General features: G+C 38.5%; 1 protein-coding gene across 1 annotated transcript in view; it reads left to right on the top strand.

Annotated features, from left to right (window-relative positions):
* Positions 1 to 12,500, top strand: part of LOC136841483 (uncharacterized) — a 149,479-nt gene that overhangs the window by 113,640 nt on the left and 23,339 nt on the right. Inside the window, exons 3-4 of the mRNA XM_067108426.1 lie at positions 7,050 to 7,122; positions 9,858 to 9,970. Coding sequence (XP_066964527.1) covers positions 7,050 to 7,122; positions 9,858 to 9,970 — 186 coding nt within the window. The remainder of the gene's footprint in view (positions 1 to 7,049; positions 7,123 to 9,857; positions 9,971 to 12,500) is intronic.

A 12,500-nucleotide genomic window follows, 5' to 3' on the forward strand; every position in this document is an offset into this window, starting at 1 on the left:
AAGTAACGGGGTTGCAACCGGTCGATGAGTATGTTAGGTTCTCACGCTGGCATGGGCTAGGCCATGTGTATATATAGAAGGCAGGGGAAATAGTACGAGATGCACAGGGGTGGGTTTGCCCATGGTAGAAGAGGTAGAGGTAGGCCAAAGGTGACGTGGTTGAGGACGGTGAGGCGAGAAGCTGGAGACGAGTGCCGGGGAGATCTTGAGGAGTTAGCCCAGGACAGAATGTGGTGGCGTCGAGTTCATCGAGGCCCTGTGCAATGATTTATTAAGTTTAGAAAGGGTGCGTTAGACATTTGATTCCATAGGCTTAACTTAGGTACGATACCTTGAGCATGTTTTAGAGATTACCTCTGTAAGACAAATGTGTGGATTTCAACTCGATGGTTGGCTTTGCATATGCTAATTTTATCGAGCTCTATATAATTTTACATCGTAGCAATGTTTAATATAACAATTTCCTCGTAAGTTTTAATTTTTATTTGAGCGAGTAATCCAGTTTTCTTCAGAATAACGTGTAAAAATATGATCGCCCGTATGGGAAAAAAATTCATATCCTTTTAATCCGGTTTGACGACTCCGATGCATATAGAAAAGAGTTTTTATTATCACCGTATTAGAAGGATTGCTTCAAAGTCTTAGTTTCATTTTAAAAGCTTCCTGGGATTAGAATTCTTCCAGCTGTACCACTCTTGTATTTTATACAGTGTTGATAACTTTCAAATAAATGGATGAATCTATCATAACGTGTGTTCGGATTTGGCATTCGCCAAGGCCAGTGATTTGACCCGACAAATGAGTAATGACCCAGTTTCTAGACCAGTCTGTGTTTATTTTGAAGTAATTAAATAATTACTATTAAACTACTGATACACTCCATTCTGATGTACCTGATATCCCAGAATCTTCCTTAACCATGAAATTTCTCTGAATCTCAACAAATTATTTAGATAGAAAGTTGCCTCACTTTTTAGAAGCAATTTCTCTCTCTCTCTCTCTCTCTCTCTCTCTCTCTCTCTCTCTCTCTCTCTCTCTCTCTCTGTGAGCTTCTTTTAAACTCGTTGACTCTTTTTCTTGTCATCTTTTGTTCTTTCATCCTTTCTGTCACAACAGAAAGGAGCTAGGATGGAGAAGGATAAAAATCTAAGCTGGGAAAAATCTTCGGCGGAGAAGGTGACTATAGAAAGCATCTGACGCTCCCTGGGATTTAGACTAAAGTAAACATCTCCTGCCCATAGGAAAAGATTTCCTGGTCTGCCATACTGAGGAGAGAGAGGGAGAGGTAGGGGAAGAGAGAGAGGTAGGGGGGGAGAGAGGGGTAGGGAGAGAGAAAGAGAGAGAGATAGGGGGGAGAGAGAGAGAGAGAGGGTAAGGGGGAGGAGAGAGAGAGGGAGAGGTAGGGGCGGATAGAGAGGGGGGAAAGGTAAGGGGAGAGAGAGAGAGAGAGAGAGAGAGAGAGAGAGAGAGAGAGAGGAGAGAGAGAGAGGAGAGAGAGAGAATGGCAAAAGTTTCTAAACTTAAACTCCCATGAGCTTTTCCCCCTAAAAGTAACCTACCCATCATTTTATCCCTTGCTATCAGAACTTCTCTCTTCTCATGACTCGTGTATACCCTCGATAAAGCCTGGGAATTACCTTCCATTCTGAAGCAGGAAAAAAAAAAACTATATACATTTTTGACAAGTAATAATGCTTATTGATGTCTTGATTTCACGTGATGCCCCGGAGTCAGAATTCGAGTGAAGGTGTTATTCAAACAATTTTTTATATCATTAAATCTAAGCTGGCCCTCTGCCAGCAAGGGCTCTTGTTTCTTGGAGCAACCCATAAGAGATAATAATTCAAACTTGGCTACATGATCATTCCAGCCTCTGTTCTCTGTAGATAGGGAGTGTAGTGGACCTTTAGTTAAGGGCTTTCCCTAACTGAGGATGGAAAAATCCCTGATTCGTTAGCCGTAATCCTTATCTACTTTCCCCTTAAAACCTGATTTTTCACTTCTCGCATCTCCTCCGTAGGATTTGTTCCTTTGGCACCGCCCCACAAAAAAAAAATAATAAATGCGTCGAAGTTTCTTCGGCGCAATCGAGTTTTCTGTACAGCAGCTACAGCTTATAATCAAGGCTACCGAAAATAGATCTATCTTTCGGTGGTCTCGGTACAGTGCTGTATGAGCCGCGGCCCATGAAACTTTTACCACGGCCCGGTGGTGGTATTTCCTATATAGTTGCCAGAAGCACGATTATGGCAAACTTTAACCTTAAATAAAATCAAAACAACTGAGGTTAGAGGGCTGCAATTTGGTATGTTCGATGATTGGAGGGTGGATGATCAACATACAAATTTGCAGCCTTCTAGCCTCAGTAGTTTTCAAGATCTGAGGGCTGACAGAATATAGTGCGGACGGACAGACAAAGCCGGCACAATAGTTTTCTTTTACAGAAAACAAAGTGTGTGTGTGTGTGTTTAAGAGTGAAGATTAACGCTTATTTAGCAATCTTTATATCAAATATACAGATGAATTATCAGAATCGTGGCTATATTCACTGTCTAACCTGGTCCTTCTGAGGATTAAGCCTCCCTTTTCCCAAGTCTCTCTCTCTCTCTCTCTCTCTCTCTCTCTCTCTCTCTCTCTCTCTCTCTCTCTCTCTCTCTCCAAAGGTCCAAAGATCGTTGTTTGGGACTTTGCTCGTTATGCCATTCATCCACGGAGGAGATTCTGCTATCTCGTGTAAATATTCTCCTGCTCTGGAAGGAACGTTCTTAGTTGACGAAAGTTTGATAAATCTTGAAAGACAATGAAAACAAAAGTTTTTTAGATCTTTACCATTATGTATATAACTGAATCACGAAGATATGGTAGCACGAGGAAAGTGAAACAACGGAGTGGTTGCCAGGCCTTCCGACACAACGGTCCTTTACTACTTCTTCGTTTTAACGTGCTTTTTCTAGCACGAGAAAATTTCTGGTGATAGAAAATTTCGGCTATAATGTGGTTCGGATTCCACAATAAGCTGTAGGTCCCGTTGCTACACAACCAATTGGTTCTTTACCACGTAAAAAAGTGAAACAAGCAGAGCTGTTAATCAGCTCCTTGGTCGACAAACTAACGGCCCTTTTTCTAGCACGAGGAAAGTGAAACAACGGAGTGGTGCTAGGCCTTTCGACACAACGGTCTTTTACTAGCACGAGGAAAGTGAAACAACAGTGTGGTGCTAGGCCTTTCGACACATCTGTCCTTTTACTAGCAGACTGCTAGTAAACGACCGTTGTGTCGAAAGGCCTAGCAACCAATCCGTTGTTTCATTTTCCTTCCTGGCATTTGCCTTCATTTATACATTCCATATCTTCGTGATTCAGTTGTATACATAATGGTAAAGATCTGAAAAAGACAATGCAACGTCCCTTCCGACCCCTGTAGTATAGTTTTAAGTCATAAAAAAAAGAAAAACAAAATGGTGAAAGAGTCCAATCGTATGATTAGTAGATTCTGGCCCCATCTCTTTTGCGATTGACCTTTGGCTAATCAAATAGAGGATTAGAAGGGATTGGCGTAGGGGGAGGCAGACCTATTTAAACCCCTCATTTAAAATCCCCCCATTCCACCCTACCCCACCCCCATGTCTTCTTAACCACGGAAGCCTCGTGTTTGTATACTATGAGGAAGACCCCACTTCATTACGACTGGAATTTAAGATAGAAAAAAATAAATTTAAAATCAGAAAAAATACGACTATTTGAAAAGTGAGTTAGATTAACAGGAGGGACCCTTAAAAATAAAGGAATAAATGAGCTTTACGTAAAAATATCCGCAACGAACTAGTACAGTCACATGTAATATTATGTATCAATAACTTTCCTTGCAAGTTGGGTCTGACATTTGACTTATGCGTAAAGTTTAGTTTTCAAAGTTTAGTTCTAACTTTGTGCGAAGATATTTCATCCTTTTTTTCAGAGAGAGGTGTCGCAACGACCGAATCTTGAATTTGGAATATTATTTTACGAAGGGGTTTGACCACAAAAGCAGTAAAGTAGATGCCGAGTGTTGTCGTAAAGATTTTACATGAAGTGGCGAAGGTATAAGTTAAGTATACCTTAGTTTAACCAGACCACTGAGCTGATTAACAGCTCTCTTAGGGCTGGCCCGAAGGATTAGATTTATTTTACTTGGCTAAGAACTAATTGGTTACCTAGCAACGGGACCTACAGCTTATTGTGGAATCCGAACCACATTATACCGAGAAATGAATTTCTATCAGGCGAAGGTATAATCATTTTAATTTTGATAAGGCAATTTTACGATTTAAAATACTGATGAAGCCAGAATATGAACGCTTTTCAATATAAAACATAATTTTTATGAGTAATAACCACAATAGAGCCCAAGTCACTTTTCCGCTTTTCTTCGGTCGGATCCAACGCTGAATCCAGTAGTGTGTGTGACTGAATTGGTCCATACCCAATTGTTCCCGCAGAGGGATAGTACCGACAGTGCACCTCCCGCGGTTCACTGTAGGCATTAAAGTTCTTTGCTGTCTCCTTTCGGCCACTAGCCGCAAGCCGTTTCATTCGTTTTACTGTACCTCCATTCATATTCTTTCTTCCACCTTGCTACCATCCTCCTCCTAACAGTTGTCCCATAGTGCAACTGCGAGGTTTTCCTCCTGTTACGCCTTTCAACCCTTTTTACTCTCAATTTCCCCTTTCAGCGCTGAATGACCTCTTAGGTCCCAGCGCTTGGCCTTTGGCCTAAATTCTGCATTCCGTTCCATTCTAGAGCCAGGTGCGTTGGTCTTAATTTAATAAGCAACAGTCAAAAAAATCTTGGGTAATAAAATTTCAGTAGTTCTGATAAAAAGATTGCCAAAATAACACAAAAGGTCTCCACAGCAACGAGTGATCGCCGTTGGTACACAGCAGTCGCTGTGATAGGTCACAGATGTTAAGTGGACTAATGAAAGCCACCTGAAGATATTAGAATCTATTGGATTACTACTCTAAACACCAAACCTCTGAATACTCCGTGCATATATATATATATATATATGTATATATATATATATATATATATATATATATATATATACATATATATATATATATATATATATATATATATATATATATATATGTATATATATGTATTTATATATATATATATATATATGTATATATATAATATATATATATATATATATATATATATATAATGTGTGTATATATATATATATATGTATTTATATACATATATATATATATATATATATATGTATATATATATATATATATATATATATATATATATATATATATATATATAATATATATATATAATATATATATATAATATATATATATATATATATATATATATATATATATATATATATATATATATATATATATATATATATATATATGAATATATATATATATATCTGAACAATGACAAAGAAACATGGAAATCTAACTAAAGATAATTCCCTTCGGATTCCTTCCTAAACGTTATTGTAATCTGTCTCATGACGAAGTTAATTTGAACCTTCCAATTTCCGCATTAATGCCCCTCGAAGCTTCCATCATTGACGCCCTGGTCACGATTGACTTGGCCCTCGGAGGGGGAAGTTGACGCCACTGTCGTCCAAATTAGGAATGCATAGATCAGCCCCGCGGAGTGAGGGGAGAAGACGTGATGGATCCTCGGAGGGGAGACAGAGATGACCCTGAAGCCCAAATGTTCTTGAAGAGTGAGAGCGTATTGGTGTGACGAGCAGAAAGTATTGTCTAGTCCTGTAGAGGTGTAGTGCCGTCAGTGCACCGCACGCGTAGCACTGTAGGCATTACTTTAGGTTCTCTGCCGCGTCCCTTCGGCCCCTAGCTGCAACCCCTTTCATTCCTTTTACTTTACCTCCATTCATGGTCTCTTTCTTCCATCTTGACTTTCCACCCTCTCCTAACAATTGATTCATAGTAAGACTGTGAGGTTTTACTCATGTTACGCCGTTTCAGCGCTGAATGACCTCATAGGTCCCAGTGCTTGGCCTCCGGCCTAAATTCTACATTCTGTTCTGTTCATTCTAGTACTGAACGATACACGTGGCAATATTTTGATGGCTCTTGGAGAGATGTCAGTGGTGTAGATATACACAGGCATAAGTGGTGGTGTCGTGTCATAGGCAGCTTTCATGGTTACTGTGTTTGCTGTATACATGTCACGAAATTTGTTAGTTCTGACTACAAGGCAGTGGTGTTAGCTCTGACTGGTGTTAGCTGTGACTACAAGGCGGTGGTGTCTGACTACAAGGCGGTGGTGTTAGCTCTGACTATGTGGTGGTATTAGCTCTGACTACAAGGCTGTGGTGGTATTAGCTCTGACTAAAGACTTTGGTATTAGCTCTGACTACAAGGCTGTGGTGTTAGCTCTGACTACAAGGCTGTGGTGTTAGCTCTGACTACAAGGCTGTGGTGTTAGCTCTGACTACAAGGCTGTGGTGTTAGCTCTGACTACAAGGCGGTGGTGTTATCTCTGACTACAAGGCGGTGGTGTTAGCTCTGACTACAAGGCTGTGGTGGTATTAGCTCTGACTACAAGGCTGTGGTGGTATTAGCTCTGACTACAAGACTTTGGTATTAGCTCTGACTACAAGGCTGTGGTGTTAGCTCTGACTACAAGGCTGTGGTGTTAGCTCTGACTACAAGGCAGTGGTATTAGCTCTGACTACAAGGCTGTGGTATTAGCTCTGACTACAAGGCTGTGGTATTAGCTCTGAATGTTGTTAGCTCTGACTACAAGGCTGTGGTGTAGCTTAGCTCTGACTACAAGGCTGTGGTATTAGCTCTGACTACAAGGCTGTGTATAAAGTACAGGCATGTGTGTGTCATGGGAATAATGTTTATATGTAATGTACACAAGTCAACAAAGGTGTATACCAGTATATACTCAACGATATGTTGACGTAAATGCATACACTGCTTAGCATATACAAATACACAATAGTTTTAAAGGGCATAATATCCTTTATATGAATACGTCATTTTTCATTCCAGATGCCTTCTTCTACGCCGGGTCATCTCCTCGGCCCAGTGAATCCGGATTCATTATTCCAGACGAGAACGGAGGGTGAGTGATACATTGCCTATTTTTTCCCCAAGTTAGGGAATTTTTCATAACCAGCAATTTGGGCGGGTATGATCGCGCTTGTGGTCTCTCCGTGTATAATGCGATTGGTTTAGGTTACACTAATTTAGGTAAGTTTAGTGCTAAATCATTACCTCTATAGAGATCTGCATTGTAAACAGCAGAGTGATGCATTGGCAATTTTTTCTCATGTTAGCGAATTTTTTTTCAGCAGCAATTTGGGTAAATAAGATTACGTTTGTAGTCTCTTGTGTAAAATGCGATTAGCTTAGGTAACACTAATTTAGGTAAGGTTAGAACTAAACCAACAGTATTTCTATCGAGATCTGCATTGCAAACAGCATTTTTCTTCCATGTTAATGAGTGTTTCCTAACCAGCAGTTTGGATAAATATGACGTTTGTAGTCCAGTGTATCTTCTCTCTCTCGGAAGCACCGGTGTATGTGTGTTGTTTTACAAGCAGGAACAAACCCAAGTTCATGAAGAAACTTGCGTGTATACAAGTCAGTATTTTTCTGTTGCATCATTTCTTAGCATACATGTATCAGTTCCCTGATCTAACCTAAAAATCTAATAACCAAACACCTGGTTATTTAATCGTAAAGTCAGAACTAAACCATTAGTAACTTCTATAGAGCTCTGCATTGTAAACTAAAGATCGATCAGATCACATGGAACGAAATTAGATTCCCTTATCAAGAGAGCCGCAGTAAATACCCTTTCCTCTCCCCCCCCCCCCAACACCTTTGATGAACAAAATAACAGTGGAAGGAGATTTTCAGAGAAAGGGCGTCCCCTTCCCCTCTCTCTCTCTCCCCCTCGTGAAATGTGACCCCTCATTAGACCACATCCGAAGGGCAGTCTCCCTTAATCGGACGAAACGGGGAAAGTATAGACAGTACTGAAAGTATAAAAAGTAGTGTTTCTTGTTGTTGTGAAGTATTAAAAATAACCAGGTGTTTGGTTATTAGATTTATAAGTTAGAGCAGGGAACTGATACATGTATGCTAAGAAATGATACAAAACATAAAGACACTGACTTGTATAGGCGCAAGTTGCTTCGTGAACTTAGGTTTGTTTCTGGCTTGTAAAACTTAACACGAATACTCCGGTGCTTCCGAGATAGAGAGAGAGAGGTATAGATAGAGATAGAGATATAGATGGACAGATATATTATATATAATATATATAGATATAGATAAAGTGAGAAAGATATAGACAGATAAAGTGAGAGATATAAATAGACAGAGAATAGATGGACAGATATAGAGATATAGATAGATAGAGAGAGAGATATATATATAGATAAAGTGAGGGAGGTATAGATAGATAAAGTGAGAGAGAGATAGATAGTGATATAGATAGACAGAGATATCGATGGACAGATAAAGAGATAAAGTGAGAAAGGTATAGATAAAGTGTGAGAGATATAGATAGACAGATAAAAGAGATAGACAGACAGATATAGACAGCGATATATATATATATATATATATATATATATATATATATATATATATAGATAGATAGATAAAGATAAAGAGAAAGGTAAAGATAGATACAGATATAGATACGGATATAGATATACATAATCTATAGAGAGATATAGAGACAGAGAGAGACTCATTACTTAAATGGATATCCCCAAATTTTACAGCGAAGAATGAATGAGCAAACTGTCCCGCCAATGTAGTACAATACAGTAGGTATTTCAGCAATCCTTCCCGAACGTATCCCTGGAATTTCAGGCATTTTACATTTATCATTTTGAATTTTGTATGTTTTTTACCGGGCACGGGGGGAACAGGATATGCAATGTACTCCCCAACTATGAGACTGGGAATTTTGATTAATTTTTGTATGGGAGTCCTGTACCAGAGGAAGAATTTTTTCAACGTTGGCTCAGCGTTCATATTGGTTTGTTTCATAACCCAATTTTTTCTCTTCGTGATACCGTATTTCTTTTTATGGAAAGTGTGTCAAATTGCTTTCTCTTTCTGAGTGGGAGTTCAGTCGGACGCGCGTGCACCATTTGTGTTTGTATGTATGTATATATGTATGGATGTATGCATGCATGCATGTGTATTAGAATTAAAGAGAATTCAGGAAATCGGCTTTATATTATAATTGATTATATCTTAATGGCAACGGAATAAACTTGAAATGTCAAAGTAGAATTCACAATATAATTTATGGAAAACCTGCCAAGCTCTCTGACTCTTAAGTGATTTCTTTTTCGAGAGTACTGTGCTCTTTTAAAGAGTCTGTAAACATCAATAATATAGTAATGAATATTTTCAGGATATCTTCCCTCATGATCAGCGAAAGTTATCTCTTGGTGGTATTATCAACATAACACACAAATTTTAGCTAATAAACTAGAAATAGAATGTAATATTTGATCGCCTTTCTATATTCAGCTCAAGGGTACTTTGTGTTGCCTTAAGGTAAAAATTAAGGGCGCCATGTTGAAATTGTTCATCATCTGTTTACGAAGCTATTTCATTCTTCTTGGTGTTTTCGTTGCAGATTGAAACCATTTAAATTTTAGCTAATAGACTGGAAATAGAATATATTATTTAATCACCTTTCTATATTCAGCTCAAGGTTACTTTGAGTTAGCTGCCTTAAGGTAAAAATTAAGGGCGCCATGTTGAAATTGTTCATCATCTGTTTACGAAGCTATTTCATTCTTCTTCTTGGTGTTTTCGTTGCAGAGTGAAACCACTCGGGCGCTACCGCAACCAGGCCGTCACCTTGACCCTTCCTGATGGAAAGACTTTCAAGGATATTCGCTGGTTCTCCGTTTGGTGCCGAGCCTTTACGGTAAGTCTTTGTTTCACCGTGCTTCACTTATTCATTTTTGTGCTTATTTGTTTTATTTATTTATTGGAACTTAATTTTCCGTCGTTAGATAATTAACCATGATTACATTCCTTCTGCGTAAACCTTAATTACTTCAGTAAGCTGATCTTTTTGAACATAATCAGTCTTACACAAAGTAATGATTTTGAGTGTTTTTTTTTATTGATTATGATAATTTTCAAGTTGATCGAGTCTATTCCTTTTGTTGAATCGTGGTTACTTCAAGAAATTGATCTTTGTAATCGTCATCTAGCATGCAAATTAGTTATTTTCGACGTTTTATAAAAGAGCAAAGTTCGTGCTGTTAGGGTGGAAGCCCTCAAGTCATTTCAGACAGCTAAGTACCACCCGTCAGGCCACTAACTCCACCACCTTTTTTTTTTTTTTTATATTACTAGTTCCGGTGAATGCATGTCACCTTACCGCATAAGACTAATTTTCCCACTTTATTTGCCTAATCATATACACCTCCTGTTTTTAATTACATGGAAAATGGTTTCGTACGAATTCTGGCCGGGTGTACTGAGTTCAGCCATACTGGGCATTTTGCCCGATGAGGTTATGAAAATGGAGACTGTGAATTTAACCAGAATATAAAACGCTGAATTGAATTGAATTGAAAATAGAATTTAGGCCAAAGGCCAAGCACTGGGACCTATGTGGTCATTCAGCGCTGAAATGGAAACTGACAGCAAAAGGTTAGAAAGGTGTAACACAAGGAAAACTTCCAGTTACACTGAATCAATTGTTAGGAGAAGGTGGAGAGTAAGATGGAAGAAAGAGAATATGTGAAAGGAGGTACAGTAAAAGGAACGAAAGGGGTTGCAGCTAGGAGCCGAAGACACGCTAGAAAGAACCTTAAGAAATGCCTACAGTGCAACACATGAGGTGCACTGACGGCACTAACCTCCTATGGGGAGAATAAAACATTTGGGTCTCTAAATACCTTTAGAGAAATCTTAGTGAAATTTTCTTAAGTCCTTGAACTTGATTTTGTTACATTCACCGCAGTTTGATTCTTGGATTTTGACACTAACCCAGAATCCCGAAGATGTATTAAGCCAGAGCTTATAGTTCATAAAATAATTCTTAATAAAATTTGAAGAGCAAAGGATTGGTTACGGAGAGGTGTTGCGAGATATTAATTATTAATATATAAATGAATTATTCTCGATGGCCATTTGTTGCGATTACTTATCTCCTTTATTACGCGAGGTCTGTTAGAGCACTACAAGGATCGTACGCTTATTATTAGAGGCAAATTAATATAAAAACCCGTAGGGAGTTACCGCTGTCAGTGCACCTCATGTAGGCATTACTTAAGGTTCTTTGCAGCGTGCCGTCGGCCCCTAGCTGCAACCTCTTTCGTTCCTTTTACTGTACCTCCTTTCATATTCTCTTTCATCTTACTCACCACCCTCTCCTAAAAATTGATTCATAGTGCAACTGCTTTGAGGTTTTCCTCCCACACCTTTCAAACCTTTTACTGCCAATTTCCGTTTCAGCGCTGATTGACCTCATAGGTCCCAGTGCTTGGCCTTTGGCCTGAATTCTATATTCAGTTCAGTTCAGCCATATGAAAAGAATTGTGTTACAAAATTCTTACTTAAACGGAATTTCACCCCACGATAAACTACAGTAGTTTGAACACAACTTCCGCACATGACTAAAAATTCTTTTTAATCTCTTAGGCTTTCAGTCGAATCTGTAATTCTCCAGTTGAAAAACATGAGAATCAAGCCACGTTTTTAAACGTCTTCTGTCGTAATAAACTATTTTCTTAGAAAAGATCTTTTTCTTATAACGAAAAATACGTCATAGAAAACTCTCGACCCGTTTTCTATGCAGCAGCTCAAAGAAAACGTTCGTTAGAAAAGCGACGGGACGTAATCCCCAATTTCACTAATGACGTTGAAATTGTTCGCTATCGGCAAACTGGACATCCTCCTAATCCCATTACCTTGAAAGTTAATTGTTTGCACGCAGTTCTACTTTAATGAATTAAGTATCTTGTTTGATGTGCTGGAGTAAAAGGCTTAAATGATAGAAGCACAGAGAGATCCCTTTTTAATGGAAATTAGCGTTTCGATATGCATGTGCGCGCTCATATTACCAGTAGGTGGTGGTTGTGAAATTTTACATAAAAAAAAAACGATGAGATGTATCATAACTTCGAAATGAGGGCAGTCCAGAACTTCTTTTTCTAAACGACATTTAAATTTATATAAGAATAGAACATTATAACTTTATTTTCCAAGTGCGGTTTCAATTTAAATTTATATAAGAATAGAACTGTGTAACTTCATTTTCCAAGTGCGGTTTAAATCTATCTTCAAAAAGGAAAGTACCAAAAAAAACAACGACAATAGGAAGTTTTATACTCTTAAATGCGTTTTAATTGATCATCTTCGGGCAAAGTATTGCCATTTTAAATTCCACAGGTGCGTAAGTTAACCCTGGCTTAATGTGCATGATGAGACCTATGGAAATTTGAT

The sequence above is a fragment of the Macrobrachium rosenbergii genome, chromosome 9, assembly GCF_040412425.1.
Source record: "Macrobrachium rosenbergii isolate ZJJX-2024 chromosome 9, ASM4041242v1, whole genome shotgun sequence".
Lineage (NCBI taxonomy): Eukaryota > Metazoa > Arthropoda > Malacostraca > Decapoda > Palaemonidae > Macrobrachium > Macrobrachium rosenbergii.